General features: G+C 32.5%; 1 protein-coding gene across 15 annotated transcripts in view; it reads left to right on the top strand.

Moving 5' to 3' along the window:
* The window catches only part of EHBP1 (EH domain binding protein 1), a 394259-nt gene that overhangs the window by 314150 nt on the left and 62202 nt on the right, over nucleotides 1–17907 (top strand). For 5 of the 15 annotated variants that reach the window (XM_051975359.1, XM_051975374.1, XM_051975361.1 and 2 more), the window contains 6 exons: nucleotides 3715–3768; nucleotides 4311–4418; nucleotides 7714–7844; nucleotides 10266–10404; nucleotides 10558–10664; nucleotides 13629–13752. In XM_051975359.1, coding sequence (XP_051831319.1) covers nucleotides 3715–3768; nucleotides 4311–4418; nucleotides 7714–7844; nucleotides 10266–10404; nucleotides 10558–10664; nucleotides 13629–13752 — 663 coding nt within the window. The remainder of the gene's footprint in view (nucleotides 1–3714; nucleotides 3769–4310; nucleotides 4419–7713; nucleotides 7845–10265; nucleotides 10405–10557; nucleotides 10665–13628; nucleotides 13753–17907) is intronic. The other 10 variants (XM_051975364.1, XM_051975366.1, XM_051975369.1 and 7 more) reach the window with 6 other exon arrangements.

The following is a 17907-nucleotide window of genomic DNA, read 5'->3' on the forward strand; positions in this document are numbered from 1 at the left end:
TCCATAACATTCATATACCACAATTTACCCAACCATTCTCCAATTGATGGGCATCCATTCATTTTCCAGTTTCTAGCCACTACAAATAGGGCTGCTACAAACATTTTGGCATATACAGGTCCCTTTCCCTTCTTTAGTATTTCTTTGGGATATAAGCTCAGTAGAAACACTGCTGGGTCAAAGGGTATGCACAATTTGATAACTTTTTGGGCATAATTCCAGATAAAAGCAAGTTATTTTAAAGGAAATTTTAGCATGCCACAATGTTAAGCATTGAGGCAGCATAAAAATGTCAATAAAAAGAGAGTTCCCAATATGGTAATCTGAAGCATAGGATTACCCTGTTAATATCCAATTACTATCAAAATACTTTAATCCAGAATGATACCGATAGCTTTGGAGGCAGCCTGGGTAGTGAAAGAATTATTAGGCTTGGAGTTAGGAAGGCCTGTGTTAAAATCCTACCTTGAATACTTATTAGCTCTGTGAGCCTTGGAAAGTCACCTAATTTTTCTGATCAGGTTTTAAAACTGATCAGGTTTCAGTTATTATACATGTGGCTGTTAAAAAATGAAAGTCCATCTAGTTTAAGATTAACAAATGTATTTTATAAACAACTATATCTTTAAGTACAAATAAAGTATGAATAATTTGAATACTTTATCCTTTAAATGTAGCTAATTCTGAAAGAAACTTGTACTTGTCTATATGAATTTTATCAAAAAATGTTCTAATCCTCATATGAGTTTTATTTACCATTAGATGTTTTAATGATGTATTTTCCATTAAAATTAGTATTTTCCATCTTTTATTTCAATCATGCACAGTAACTAGCACTTGAGTTTATAGGTAATGGTGGTTCTACTGAAAATGTAATGTTACAGTACAGTTGGGGTCTTTGTTTAAATTGTAAAGGAAATTATAGTCCAGATTAGAGAAAAAATTTTCATTTATAGGATCAGATGTTTCTGATTATTGTAGGATACTTTTACTATAAGAGGCAGTATAACATAGTGAATAGAAAATTGGTCTCTGACTTGAAAGGGCTATGTCTCACACATCTTGACTATGTGATCCTAGACATGTCACTTAAACCCCTCATTGACCCAGACAATTCTCCAGGGCTAAAAATTTTAAAGAAGATGCTGATCTACATTATAAGAGGAAGTTTCCTACTAGGCAGAAGCTTCCTAAACAAAAATCAGAGGTCAAATATTTCAAAAGTATTTACTTTATTAATAATAATAGCTTTCCTTTATATAGAGCTTAAAGTTTGTGAAGCCCTAAGTATTATCTGATGGGATCCTTACTTAAACTGAGTAAGGTTAAATGATATTATTATCCCCATTTTACAAATGAAAAAAACTGAGGGTGAGCAAGGTTATTATGACTTTCCAAGGGTCACAGAACCAATTAATGTCTGAGATAATTGATTCTAAGTCCATTTTTTTCCTATACCACTTAGGTGTTATACTATCAGTAATATTATTGTCTTGTTAGGATTCTTGGGTTCTGCATTAAAGTATTTTTGATAGTTATTAGGTATTATAGGCCTAGTCTTAGCTCTTTGCTACTGATTACAATATTGAGGCCTCTCATTTCCTTTATATTTCTATACCATCTTAACATTAATTTTAACCTTAACCTAACATTATTACTTAAACATATTTGCATACAATATGGTATATTAGCTTATTGATTATTAAAGCATGTAAGTTGCATAATGAACTCTATTATGCAATGCTTCCTCCCAGTTACTTCATGTTTCACCTTATTCATCTACCTAATTTTCTACCCATCATGGTTCAACCCAGAAGAGAGATTTTCAATATAGGATCTAATTTTTTTTTTGGTAGCCTGGCACTTTTAGTCTGGTTAATATGCATAAAGAATTGTCACAGGTATTTAGAAATGCTGCAACATTAATTGTTCAAAAGAATTCAAGGCTTTATCCTGAAATTGAAGGCACTAAATAAAAAAAAAAAAAAAAAAAAAAGGAGAAATCCATTCTTAAGAGTAGCTGAGCTATATATAAAGGATCAATTTTTACTCTTCCCCCTCCCATATAGTAATCCTTTTATCTGGGGTCAGCAATACATATACAAACATTGAGTTGCCCTCTCAACATACTGTGGAGTAGCAGTGTAGATAGGAATCTCATCTAGCTAGCCAATAAAATGAAACTGCCATTGACCACTGTCGTTGTTTGAACATCTCACAAGCATACTGCCTGGAATAGGGTGTTCAAGGTGGTAGGTGATGAAGCCTTCAGTTCTCTGCATATCACAAGAACCTGGAAGCATCCATATCTGACCATATTTTCAGACCGTAGTCAAAGTCATAGAAAAGAAAAGAAAAGAAAAAGATGGTTTGGTGGTAGAAAGATATATTGGATTCCTTGAATTATATTTTAAATGCCACTGGCATAGATTAAAAACTGAGGAAGAATTCTGAACACATGTCAGGTATTCAATAAATATTCGTTGTTTGAAATGCACAATAATTTCAGAAAGAAATATTGAGAAAAATAAATGGATGAATTGAGTGATTATTAATCACATTTGATCTGAATCCCACTTTATTGATATCTGATATCTAAAGTTTAAGATAATCTTGGAGAGATTTACTTTTTTAAATCAAAACAAAACTTTTTTTCTAATTTTGTTTTCTTTTGTGCCTTTTCTTACTCTTTCTCTTTTTCCAAAAGTTGCTACTTAAAAACTCTCTTTAAGTCCTACCTCTCTTCTTAAATTCTTTCATCTCTGATGCACTCTGTCTTTATTGCTGACTACATTTGAACCAATTCATTCTCATTTCTTCTGAGTACACTTAGATAGCTTAAAGCCCATGACCTATATATTCAAGGAATTTCATTTTAAATCAATGGAGCCTTCAATGGAAGATCAACCTGTCTTCAACTCTTTTCCATTTATGTATGACTTGATAACATTAAATTACATTATCTCCAAACTTGTTCTTAATAGTATTAGTTTTACAACCTCACACTTTCTTCTAACTCTTGCCATTCGTTATTGAATGCTATAGCTAGTTCATATTTTCTTTAAATACCTGTAGTAGTGTGCTTTATGACATGTATGTTTACTCTTCCTGTGGGATTTCTCTGACTTCCCTTTGCCTTTTTCTATTTCTAAAGATATTGTATATTGATGTGTTGTTTTTTTTTGTCTCAGCTTTTAAACTCTTTAATAAAGAAGTGCCTTTTACATTCTGTTGCTGTCATACTAAGCATTTACTTAGACATTGGCAAGCAAATTGAAAAATCAAAGTTAAGAGAATACTTTGAGGGAGTAAGTCATAGCAATATAAAAACTTTATGGTGTCTGAGACTGTCCCTTGAATAAAAAAAAGAATGATTTCCTTTTACTTGATAGAATACGGAAGCACTGACATAAGTTAATAGAAGTTTTCCACATTCTAGAAGCTTCTATTAAGGCAGTGACAGTTGGCAAAATGCTTGAAAGCAAGGTATCAGATATGCAAATAAGATCTCTGTCATGCTTTACTGAATGTATGAATCCAAACTTTTGCCAATTGACCATTCTCAAAAGAAATAAAATAGCTAAATTTCTCAAGTTAAAGATGAAAGAGAATGATTTATTTCAGTATACAATTTATTCAAATGTCAAAAATATAGCCAACTAAGCTTTTCCATTTCAATAGCATGTTACTTTAAATAATATTAATTTTTCCCAGTTCTAGGTCTTGCAAAATCTCCCGTTTTAATTGCTTCTGAACTTTCCTTTATATGTAAGTGTTTATTCTGTTCTCACCGTAGTCTCAATCTATCCATAATGCATATCCTTTTATGATAATCACATTATCCCCAATAAGCAGTTAATCAAATTACTTAATATTCACATTGTCGTTCAAATAATTCATTGTTTTAATGTGATTAAAATATCCCTTCTTTATTTGTTTATTCTTAAATCCAAGATTTAATGCAATTAAAAAATTAAGATATATAGTTGGTAACTTTTGTTACCATACTATCTGTGAATGAAAGGAAATTGTCTCCAAGAGGTATAATGATTTAGAGAAGACATCAGAAATGTTATGTAATATGCACTTTTTGATTTGGTAATTCATATTTGATATGTGAATTAAAAATACAAATGTTAATCCATTAGTGACAAAAGTAACATCTCTGACTGATTTCATCACTTACTGATCTGTGTCAAATCTGAATTTGATAAACAGTTATTAAAACACTGACTCTGAACTGGTGTTTTGCATGAATAAGACAAAATAATTATATATTCTCCTAACTTTATTGATACATCTTCCTACAGATGAGGATGATAATATTGAGATAGATACTAACGAGGAGACTCCTGAAGGCTTTGTTTTGGGAGGTGGTGATGAACTTACTAACTTAGAAAATGACCTTGATTCTCCTGGTAATTTTAAATAATAAATGTTTTTTGTGCTTTTGCATGGCATACTTTGTATTTATGTAGTTTTGCTGCTATTTCTTTGGTAATAACAGTGTTTTATATTTTTATTAAAGTGTTTGTATATTATTAAGTAAAACCCATATCTTGTCAGTTTTACAAATTTGTTTTTGTCATTTTTACTTTACGATTCAACTTTAAAGTCAAAAATTAAATTGGAATAATAGGCAATTGCCTATTTCTTCTCATTATTAAGATTTGCTTTCTAAATTTTTTCTTCTGAAGGTTTCTGTAGGATTGGTCACAAAAATATAGATATTAACTAATTATCTTATTATTCAGTGCCCTATATGTAAATCACATTCTTGGACAGTGATGTTCAGACTTTTTTTCTTTTAATTTCATTTAAAGTTGCTGATTTTCTTTGGTTGCAATATGATGATATAGTTGTTGGACCTATTCCAAGACTGATTCAACTAAATCATAGCACTAATTGGCCTGCATCTTTTTAGAATAAAGTCTCATTTGGTTTTGTTTTGTTTTGTTTTTTGCATACTTACAATTTGGTTATCAGTGCCTTCAAAATCAAATGTAACATTTGTTTTAAGTGCTTTGATGCTTTTTCTCATTATTTAAAAGTATGGAGGGAGGCTCTCTGATTTAGTTTTTTCATGTTCAGAACTAAGAAGGATAAACTGTAAGAATTACAATGCATTTCTGATAATCCCAAGATCCTACATTCCAAGACCCTCCACTCAATTCCCCTATGCTGACCTGAATCATGCTTTGCCTCCCTCCCTAATTTGAATAGCAACTCACCATCACCCCTTAGGTAAAGCAGTTTATAAAGGATTTCCTAATTAACAGAGAATATTCTTGGAAAAATTAGATCTAGGAAAACTCAAATGTAAAAATGGTGTTATCTAAAGAAAATTTCAAATTTGTTGAAACAAAAGACTGAATTATCATTTTGAAATTAAGTGCAGGATAGTTTTGCTTATAAGAGAGGGAAAAGTATATTTTGGCCATTCTCACTTCTTGACTTTTCCTCCAAAATAAGTTAAGTGCCAGTAGCATCATAGACCTGACTTTGACTCCTGGGATATTCCATAATTAAAAGCAGGCAATGAATAGGATTTGAGACTGAATGTTCATAACTTATTTAATTCTAAGTCGGTGATAATAAGTGATGTTCACAAACCAAATTTCTAATGAATTACTTAATCAATAGTTAATCATTTCTTAGATAGGAGAAGGGAATTTTCTATTTCCAACAGTAGCTGGAATGATATGAATTTTGATAGGAAATATATTTCTAGCTTGTTTCATTGTAGCTCTGACCACCTTGACTTGTGTCTTTTTAAAATATCTTCTTCCAATTTGATATTTGTAATAAAAAGGAATATGTTTGTCTAAGTTAATATCCCTAATCGCATATAGTCAGGTTTACCAGTAAATACTGATTTATTAAAAAGTAAAGCTTTCCCATTTACATTTTGTAATGTATTTCATTCCAACAAGATTTGTGACTCTAGCTTAAATCAAATACAGAGTATCATGATTAATTTATTTTGTTCCCATAAACTTTTTGTGATTTTTATATGTCATATAAAATATTTTTTCTCTAACATGGTACAATTCAACATTTTTTAAAAATTTATGTGCATATGCAAAGCACTAAAAATATAAACAGAAAAAAAAAGATCTTGTCCTCAAGTAACTTATAGTCTGTAGAATAATGTTAAAAAGAGAAGCCTACTGGTATAAATTGAAGAGTGTTCATGAATATACTAGTAACTAGTCAGAGGCGTCTAAAAAGAAAGGCATGTCTTTTTAAAAAATAAGTCACATTTGTCAAATGGTCTTTTTAAATGATCACTTTTTTTGTTAATTACCCCCAAATTAAGTGTTATCAAATTTGTTTAAATTAAATCTAGTTTTCCTTTTAAAAAAATACTGAATTATCCAATAAGGCATGAAAATATTTGCTAAATAAAATTGGACAAATGTTGCTTCCATATTTCTTAATGCTTTATTTTAGCTGAATACAATAAAAAGGAAAATATTGGAATATCTTTGCCATGTAAAAGCCAAATCTTATAAACATATACTATTAGTTTACTACCTTTAAATATTATAAAATATGAACCTAGTTCTATACTAATACAATCTAGTTCAATCAAATTCAACAGGCATTTATTGAGCATCTACTATGTGCAAGGAACTGCTAGAGATACAAAGACAAAATAAAAAATAATTCCTGTAACATATATACCTGAAAATATAATATACTAATATTTCTTAATAATTATGTATGTAAATAATTACGTATTAGTAATTTCTAACTATATGTAGAATGACTATGTCATATTAAGAACTTGTACATGAGAATTGAAAATATGATAGGAATTTGCATGGTAAATGCTGTAATTTAAAATTGCATATGGCTGCTATTTTGGATATTGATTTTATAGGTTAATTACAATTGTATACATGATATCTCAAATACAAATATTCCTTCACATGTATATATGGAAGTAATATTTATTCAGATGTCCCTTTCTCAGGCGCTTCTATGAATAATAAAATGGGATAAAGAGGGGTCCCAAACCTATGACTTTCTTGGTCTAGGGAATCCCTGAATAAGGAAATTGCCTCTGCCAATGTAGCTTAGCATCTTCTCTAAAACTTTTGGACTTAAAGCGCTACTTGGACCTCGGAGGGCTAAAGTGGTCAGCCCCTTGTCCCACAATTGGAATCTGAATCTGGAATCTGAGCAGGAGTCTTCTTGCTCTAGACTGGGCTCCAAAGCATCCTTAGACCTTATTGATTTTAGTTACTATGTGGGAAACCACATCCTGTGGAAGAAAGAAGGGGGAATTGGAACTGGGACCAAGATTCAAATGTTGCCCCTGACATTTTCCTGATTGTGTGACTGGGCAAGTCATAAAACTCTGAGCCCCAGTCTTCCCACCTGTAATATAGGAACAGTAATGTAGGTACATTTGTCCTCATGGAAGAGGGAGGTCAAGTCATCTTAAAGTGCCCTGTGTAACTGAAAGCTCTGAATAAATCCAAGCTATTTTTGTTATTTTTTGCATTGACTATAGTTTTGTGAGTAGAGTTTTGAAAGAAGACCTTTTTACATATAGACCATTAGACTACATATGCTTAGCTTACTATATAATTTTAGAACCTATCACCTCCCTTTCTTTCATTTAAACTTATAATAATGTGTGATTTATTCTAAAATTGATAAACTTCACATTGACTCAGTTATGTATGCTATTTGCATATTTAGCAGAACAAAACAGTAAATTGGCAGTGGATATGAAAGTGAAGAAGCTTCTAGAAGCTCAGCCACAGGTGGCAAATTCCCTCTACAATGCTGCTCAGAAAACTGTGACTGATGATTCCGAGCTAGATGTAAAGGTAAGATTTGTTGGGAGGTTTTGGTTTCAGGACCTATGGAGAGGTTCTAAAATGCATATAAAAATTGGTAAAAAAAAAAAAAAAATCATTATAACAAAATATTTTTATTAATAGCTTTTAAAAAGAACTAGTTTTTTAAACTGATTATTCCAGTAAAATTGGAAAGTCTATAAAAAAAAAACATTCTGAATTTCTTGAAGTGAACCTTGGAATTTTCTAAGAAGTCCAAGAGAAATTCAGTGTGCTTTTCCTATTTTCCCCAGCATTTATAGTTGTAAAATTTATCTATAATTTAAATATAATAAAATTTTTATCACATAATTTAGATGGGTGGTACATGCAGAAATAAATATTAAGAGCCAGAAATGGACTCTATATGTGGCTATATAATTTTGCCGTTAACATCAGACTAAGCTACATTCCGTTTTTCATTCTTATTTACTATTAGACTGTTTAAATTTATCACTATCCCTGCTTGCTTCCCCTTCCTTTACCTTATGACTAATATCTTTATGGCTTTGGGGCACTTGCAGTTCTGTATAACTTTTCACCCACCTGCAGACTGTGGGGACTGCCCTGCTGACTGAAAGGATTTCCTTCCCCAGATACAGAGATTCTTTGAAGTTCCAAAACAATGACTTTCATTGCTTTTCCCTTATACTGTCGGTTTCTATAAATTGGTGATGAAAGTGTGTGGCAGCTCCAGAGGACTTTCAGTCTCTATCTTTGAACAAAAGGAAGCTTGGATCAAGTCTGATTTTTTGCGTTCAATTTAGCTTTCTGCAGTGGATTTAATGCAAAATGAAGCTAGCCTAAAAATAATACAATGGATTGAAAAGGCTAACTGAATTAGTGGGTTTAGAGGAATACATTTGTAAAGTGGCAGAAGTCCCTCATCATAAAAAGGTTTCTTAAAATGGGATTTACTAGCTAATCACACTGATATTTTAGCATGTGCCAGGCCTAAAAAAATTAGCCATGTTTGTTTATTTTAATAAAAACTTGTATTCAGACTATTAGTTATTGTTATAGCAGTAACTATATGTGTGTGTATTCATATATATTTATGGTAATAAGTAATAAATTTTTTTCTATAACAATAAAACAAAAAAAGATATGACAGCAAATCATAAATTTATTGGACAACTTGCAAAAAATAGAATACAGACTTTTCTATTAGTGTAGTTTATAAAAAATTATGAAATTTGAAATTTCATTTACATTAATTTTTAGAATTTATTCCAACAAAAGGTGTATCTTTAGAACTTACCTTTCGGTGGATCTTTTTAACTTAAACCTTAAAAATGATATTTAGAAAGAATATATTCATTGGCCCTCTGTTCTTATGGGGCTTTCTGCACTGAGTTGGATTTGTTTTTTAAATAAAATGCAGTTTACACATTTATAAATGAGGCATTCTGTGTTTGTGGAAAAGGATAAACTGTTACCTTCCCTTGAGGATTCTGTATCCCAGGCCTCCTTGAGGCTAGAGAATAGGCCATTGGAGAACTCCCTCATTACTGATTGTCTCAATGCAGAGGAAGGGCAAAGTCTTGGTAGCTTTTGATAACCAGTTTCAGCATTCAGCAGGCTTAGCTATTAGTCATGCATCTTAGCCTTTCCCTATTTACTTTCAAAACACTTAATAAAAATAATAAAAGATTAGGTATAAAATGAAATATTTGTTTGGTACACAGCACCTCGGTATCTGCAGCTTCCACACATTGCAGTGGTTCAGTCTTCTGGGATATTTCATGTTGATAGAACCATTTGAATTTGTTACCAGTATTAACATAGGAAGCTCTGGAAAAGATAATTGTAGTTTCCTTAGCTGTAAAGGGCTTACTTACAAATCTGGCTTTGGAAAGTTATAGCTGATGAAATGCAGTTCATTGGGGTAGTATTATAATCCTACCTTTTAGCCTTCATCCAGAATTAGTGGTTTATCTCAATGGGCATAAAATTAGAAACTAGTTATTCTTGTCATACAAGTCTGTGGGTCTATATAAACCGATATAATTCTTTGCTGGACAGAATAGTGGAAGGAAAAGACTTGAAGCAACATGGCTTTATAATCAGAGATCATGTGGGTACAAATGTTTACAAAGTTTGGGGATGTTTGTTTTAAATAATGATACATTTTTAAACTATATTTCACCCAAAGTTGTTAATTGAGGCAATAGTACTTGCAGGGTATTAATTCAATGTGTATAAGCTGTACAAGAAAAGCTTGTAACCCATTAAAAAAGTTTGATAGTCTGCCCTCTTATAAGTAGCTAGGCCTCTTACCCACAAAAAATATAATCTAAGTCTTGGGATTCAGAAAATTTAGAAAAATCAAGGATGAAAACTTTACACTTCAAACTTGTGAGTTCACTATTTTAAACCTTGTTAATACTACACATTTTGTTTTTCTGTTAGAATGGGACAGAAGATCACCGAGCTGAACAATCACAAAAAGCAGCAGAACGTTTTAGAAATCCTGTTGTGTTCAGCAAGGATTCAACAGTCAGAAAAACTCAACTTCAGTCATTCAGTCAGTATGTGGAGAACAGACCAGGTAGGAACATTTTTTAAAAAAATGTTTTCCTGGCCTATGATTTAATAGTATTTAACAATAAATATATTAAAAACCTGATAGTGTAAGCCCTCATTTCAATATACAAATATCAAGCTTTATAATAATTTTACATGTCTTTTCCCTTTTTTCAAGAGATGAAAAGGCAGAGATCAATACAGGAAGATACAAAGAGAGGAAATGAGGAGAAGACGGCGATAACTGAAACTCAGAGGAAGCCATCAGAAGATGAAGTGCTTAATGTATATTAATTTTTTGTCTGGTTTCATGATTGCTGATAATTCCAAACTGTATGTGGAAATAGTGCCTTTATTTGTTAAAATGAGATGTTAGGTTTTTTTAGATGTCAATCTCCAGTGCATTCAAAGCAGAGTGAGAGGGGTGCACTGTTGAATTAGTCTGCAGTGTGGTGATAATTGTCAGATAAAAAAAATGAATTTTTCAGAGTTCCACAGCCCCAGCTTCCTTGAGACATTTCCATCAGGGCACTTCCCATAAAGAGATTCCAGTATTGATCTACCGGGAGGATTTTAATTATTACAATAGCAGATACCGCAGAGCTGCAGTTAGAGGGAAAAGTCACATGAGACCTGCTAGAATTTCTCAGCCAACCCATTTTGTTGGCTTGGGTTAATGGGTGTTCAACCTTTCCATTATCCAGATCAGCCGTGAATTACTAGCTGAATGATGTTTGCATTAATATAATATATATGGTAATTTCTTCACTTAATTAACGGGGAGGTTCAGCTCAGTAGGGGTATGGGCTGATCATGTGTAAAATTGATTTGTGAGGGAAATATTTGATAGACCGCAGGGAGAAAGCTGCTTTTGATGGACAGCTGCAGGACAGAAGCAGGAAGAACAAGTTTTAACCTGAATTTTTGTATGGAAACATAACGGTCTATGATGGTATCCTTTTTTGTTGATGTCCATAGATTGGCTTAATAAGAACAAAGATGATATTAAGACAGGATGGCCTTGGTTAGTAATTTGGAATTCCTTGAAGGAACTCTAAAATTTCTGGTTTCATCCTGAGGTTTATTAATATTTTAACAATTACTTAATATTTTCAAGTACTTATCTTTTAGAAGACATAAAAAGTCTTAGTAAATTCATACATTTTTGTATTTATTTGCATATAAGCTGGCAAAACACACAAACCATTTAATTTAATTGCTGTTAGCACTTTGAATATACAATTCATTCAAACTAGTACAGTCCAAGTGTAGAATTTTTTACTATTTTAAAATGAATTATAAGTTATATTACACTTCTTCTGTCCCATATTTATTTTCTTCCTCTTACTCTATATGTAGGAAACATAGGTCATAAATTCTTCCTTTTTTGCTTGTGGCTGGCAAGCAGGAACATAGGGGAATGAACTCTTTTTGAAAAACTATTAGAGGTAGTGGTTAAATGAGCATTAGGTAGATAGCTTCACTAGAATATTTTTTAAAAGAATTTTAGGGAGAGCATTTCTATGTGAAACTGCCATTAAAGAGTTCTTGAATTTTTATGCCTTGGATCAAAAGGCTGTGGATTCCTTCTCCAGAAAATGTTTATCACCTATATTCATAATTGAAGGAAATGCTAAATATTATTTACAAGTTAGTGAACATAAAAGTGTCTTCCCCCCCACCCCATCCAGCTTCATGGAAACCATCAAATCTATCTAGACATCTTGAGGATCTGTGAACCCCAGATTAAGTACTACAGTTTAGTCTGTTTAGCTTTTTTTCAGTTTCATGTTGTCATAGTAAAGAAGAGTACACATATTATGTGAGTGTAAAAAAGCATCATATTAATCTTAGCAGATCTTCCTAAGAAGTCATAAGTTTTAAGGTTATTTGAAAAGCTTCAATTTAAAATTTGTCAATTGCTTTAATTGATTTTAAAATCAGTTGTTATAAAAATTAAGATCATATGTGTGAGTGTGGATTAATTTCTGGTTTCCAAGGAGTAGTTTTCATATATATCCTTCTTCTTGTTAGATCCCAATGTAATGAATAAGCACAATCCCCAAACCTGGCCCATCTATATCATACTTTTCAATCTTGCAACTCTGCTAAGGAGCCTTGGGAGAGAATTCCTCATGGTTTCTTGGAGATTACTATGTTCATCTGGAGGGAGGATTCTTTGATGTAGAAGAGGGTTTTCCCCCCCTATTTCTTATCTGGAAGGAGTACCTCAGCAGCAACATAATATTTCTCAGCAGCTATTCAGGCCTCTGTTAAAGCCCCAGGAATGTCTGGCTGAACTGGTGCACCAAAGGGAGCAACAATTAATCTATCTCTGTGACAATAACTAAAGTAATGACTGCTACCCAAGTGCTAGTTAGAAATATATTTGTTTTGTAGTTATAATCTCAAAATAAAATTTAGGATTCTATTGGCATTTTGCATTTCAGTGGTCTTCAATCTAGAACTATAAGCAAGATTAATTGTTCACATTTTAAGAGTCCTAGTGCCATATCTTTTCCAATATGAAAGGCTATAAAATCAATAAATGGACATACTGAGCTTGATTGAAACTAGAGATTTACGAAATAAATATATTGGCTGAACTCTCTATTAAGAACCAAGTAGTGGTATTTGAAACCACCTGTCAGTGTAGAAATCACAACTACATTAATTATCTGTATGTTGACAGGATTCCAGTTCTACATTGAAGAATGAAAACTTGCTTTTGGCAAAAATTGAAGCATTAGAATTTTCACTTCTAATATTTATGAATTTCTACAGTAGCATGAACACTAAGGAATATATTTTTTGAAACTAAGTTTTTTTCTTTTAATCCAGTATGTTCAGAATAGATTGCATTCTTTGAGAATTTATTATTTAACCAACTGTTACAATTTTGAGCAAAATAAACTCATTAAACTGCTGGTGTTTTATTGTAACTAGTATGAAGGTGATTATAGTACTTTAGGCTCCTTATCTTTGTTTTAAAAGTTCTGTCAACATCAAGGAAAATTAAAATTTTGTAATGTAAAGTACATAAAAGCAAACACCAGTACAAAAATTTTCTTTATAAAATAGTTGCCACAATAGTATTTTTTGGCAAACTGGTGAAATAGTAGAGTTTGCTTTTTGGTACCAGTTGTGATATTTGGTTCTTTAGGTAAGTGCTTTACTAAGTGTTTATGGAAAGGAAAAATGCAACTTACAAGTGATTTTTTTTTTCTTCTTGTTTGTTCTCGTTAACAGAAAGGGTTCAAAGACACCAGTCAGTATGTTGTAGGAGAGTTGGCAGCACTAGAGAATGAGCAAAAGCAAATTGACACCCGTGCCGCGCTGGTGGAGAAGCGCCTCCGCTATCTCATGGACACAGGTACGGTGCCCAATTACACTGTAAACAGTTTTGGCAAATTGAGCGTTCACAAACTCTTATAGAGTTTTGGAAGTGTGAATCTTTGAAGCCTGAATGTTCAGCAAAACTGCCTTGAAAATAAAAAGGCTGCGATTTGCAGCCACCTCTCTGGGCCCTGGTGATAAGAGTGCCTTCATGGGAAGTGATAACTCGCCCTGATACCGTGTGAGCCAGCACTATTGAACAGTGTGCTCATCCATGCAGAGTTGGAATACACATCTGTGCCTCATTGATATGCCACTGCTTTAAAAAAAAAAAAAAAAAGTAAGATCTTCACTGTTCTACTGATTCATTGGGGGGAAAAAAGATTTGGCCTGCTAAAGCCATGTACTGCATGAAACAGAGCACAGTACATGGGGGAAGGCTCCATTGACTAGATCACTGAAATTTGAGAATACTATCTGGTTACTGATGCTCCACAATTATTTTTTTTCAGGAGAACAGGTTTTTAAAAGTCTGTAATACCTTGTGTCATAGGTGCATTTGAAAGGATTAAAGTATATACCAAGGTTTTTCCAAATGCATTATAGCTGCAAGTTTCAGTCCTAAGCAGAAGTTGGATTGGCATTAAATGCTGATTGCCAAAAGCGATTAAGGAGATTTAACCATAATAAGCTGTGCGAAACAAAAATTATGTGTTTCTTTTTTAAATGCTGCCCCCCCCCAAAAAAAGAATGAAAAGGAAAATTAAAAGAAAATGTGTAAATGTAAATGTAACTAAAACATATATACATGCATTTATATATGTATAATGCATGACACAGATATATATGGAAAAATAAATGTTGTCTTGCTTTGAACTGACTGCCCCCTCTAAAAAAAAAAAGAAAAGAAAGAAAGAAAAAGAAAGGATTTTCTTAGATGGCCAGGTAAGTACTTTGAATTGCTATTCTCAGTTTAAATAAATAAATAAAATTGAATAGTATAACTACTTGAATTTTTCACTTTGCCATCTTAACTTTGACTCACAAGGACAGCGTTCTTTTGTATACACAAAATGATTGAACTGCCCAACTATATTTATAATCATAGAGCCCTCACAAGCATGAATATTTGGGATTGGTACAAAGGCTACATAAACTTTTAAATGAAGTATTTGGAAATGGATAAACTTAATAGATGGCATGAATTTTTTTAGTTGGCTATATGTATATGTAACAGGTGTCTATATAACTAATGACACAACTTTTATTATTTCAGGTTTGACTTTTTCTCATTTTAATTTTTAACAAAATTGACAAAGTAGAACTCATGCAACAATAAAAATATTGGGTAATGTTGCTTCTCAATATTACAGAATTAGAGTAGTCTATATATATATGACAGCACCTTAACTCATATAGAGGTCACTAATTTAGTGTCTTCCTGTCATCAGTCAGAACTGTGAAGTAAACAAAAAAGGCCACAACAGCCAAATGAAGTGCCCTAAAGTATTGCTCATTTCTTTTTCCCAAGGAAAACTCCTATAGGCCCTCACTTATAATCTGTTTATTTTTATTTTAGAGACAGTTCTACAATATTAATTATGTGGGTTTTTTGTACCACAGTAGATTAGTAGCTGCAAGTAAGAAGTGAGGAGCTTGCTAGAATCAGGCACACTCAGAGAAACAAGAAAATGACAGCTGATAGATGTTAGCAGCATAGGAAACAGAAAAACTCTAAAAACAAACCCAACAAACTAAAGAAATACAGCAATCAAAGCCATTTATTTAGTATGGGGACAAATGACCCAAAAATTCAATAGTCCCTGAGAGTGTCAAAGAGAACAATCTATTTAATGTTCATAATTACCATCTCAATTCATTATGTAAAGGTTAAAATTATATTTATTATAAATATAACTTTTCTTAATCAAAAACATAAAATTATTTGAAATTCAGTACTAAAAGGGATTACCTTCATTTTTTGAAAATTGATTCATGTAAAACTCTTATGATGCTGAATATATAAAGTTATGTATATGTGTCATTTTCCAAAGGAAAGAAGAACTAAAAAAATTAACACTTATTCACCATATTCTTTTTCTTTTCTCTCCAATCTATAAACCTGGATTGGTTTGGTGTGCATCATGACCTAAATGTATTTGGATTCCCTTCTTACTAAACTTAAGGGCAGTTATAATCCAAATGATTCTTTGAGAGCCTAGATGAATTGCGTAGCTCCATTAAGAACTTTAGTCTTAATACTAAATACATACAGATCCATCTATAGCATACTTAAACTTATAGTCAGGTCCAGGATTAACCTTGTCTTTCAAAGGTTGTCCAGATTAGGGCCCATAAACTGGGCTAAATGAGGTTGCTCCAATACTAATTCCCTTTTTTGTAACCTGCTAAAATCTGATTGAGTTCTGTGATGGACAGAAAATGCTAAACATTTGTCTTTTGTTCATCCTGCATATTATTAGGTTTCCTATATGCCTCAAACACTATTATAATTAATATCAATAACTTATTATATATAATGATTAATCCATGTATAAATCCATGTGTCCTGCATTTTAAAGTTTGCAAAGCATTTTCATCAACAACATTCTTGTGGAATAGGCACTATTATTATTACTGTTTTGTAGATGAGGAAACTTGAGGCCTAGGAAAATTAATTATTTGCCAAAGGCACAAAGTCTGTCATATCTCTGATTCAAAAAATTAGTTTATTCAAGTCAGCATCCTTTCTAGTATACCCAGGTTACCCTATGTTTGTAATAGTAGTAATTGACGTCTACCATTTTGAGATTGCACTAGCATATATTTCCTTATTATTTATTTATATTATTATTATTATTTAGGTGGTTTAGGATATGGGTGCTTAATTTGGAGCCAGGAAGGCCTGAGTTCAAAACCAGCTTCAAGTACTGCCCAGCTGTGTAAATCTGGGCAAGTCACTTAATCATTGCCATCCATTGCCTCATCTGTAAACATATACATAAAAATAGCTCCTACTTTTCAGAATTGTGGTGAGCTGAGGATTAAATCATATAATATTTGTAAAGTGCTTTGCAAACCTCAGAGTGCTTGTGGGTTCTTGCAGTACTGTTTCGTAGGCAGAGTTTTATCCTTCCCATTTTACAGGTGAGGAAACAGGTACAACAGTAGTCAGTGGCATACCCAGAGTGTCTGTCATGAAACAGAAATTGGAAGCAATACCTCAGATTCCGATGCTAACATTCCCCCCGCCCCCCTCCCCGCTCTAGTGTCTGATTGCCAATACTTTTAAGAATTCTTGATTCCCCTAATAGGGGCATGTCTGCTCATGCAGATTATAGTTCCTCCCATATCCCGGGAGAACTATGTGGCCAAAAAGAAAAGGATCAGCTTTCTAATGATGAAATAATCTATAAGGAATAAATATATTTTATTTAAAATTTGAAATTTTTCTATAGGTACAAATATTACCTAATTTAAATTGGATTCTAACCCCAAAATGCATTTGTAGTTTGGTTAAGACTAACCAACCCACAGATTTTTTCCAAAGACACCTTGAGAACTTCCTAGACCAACCTTTAAAAAGCCTATTTAATCCATAAAACAGATAAAATGTAATGATCAACAATGACTCAGAATCTTATCACTTTTAAAGACCTCTAAATCTTAGGGAAGCAAGGAATGGGAAAATGAAAATGGAACCTTTGAACCTTGGGTAGGTCCTATTTGCATGGGACCTCAGGCTAATCCTTCAACTGATTTGAGTCTCAGTCTCCTCATTTGTAAAATAATCATCCATATTTTCACTATGGACCTTACCAGAGTTTTTATAAGGAAAGCCCTTTTTTAACCTTAGAATGCTATTTAATGTGAGGTATTGTTATAGTCTCAAAAGAAAGCTCTAACGGCCAAAAAGATGCTCCCCAACTTACCCTCACAGCAGCATTCAGGTAACATTTCAGGAGAGCAAACATGAGCTCACATTGAGGATTTGTCAGGAGTTGGGAAGAGATGTGCACGGGATGTGGCCATTTGTATATATGGATTCTTAATAAAATATGTATAAGTAGGAGACTGTCTTTACATGGAGAATATTAGATTATATAATCTAATATTGCTTTTTGTGCTTAAAAATGTTGTTACAATACATATCACTTTCGAATATCCCAGGATTCTGTCAAACTCTTATTAC

The sequence above is a fragment of the Antechinus flavipes genome, chromosome 2, assembly GCF_016432865.1.
Source record: "Antechinus flavipes isolate AdamAnt ecotype Samford, QLD, Australia chromosome 2, AdamAnt_v2, whole genome shotgun sequence".
Lineage (NCBI taxonomy): Eukaryota > Metazoa > Chordata > Mammalia > Dasyuromorphia > Dasyuridae > Antechinus > Antechinus flavipes.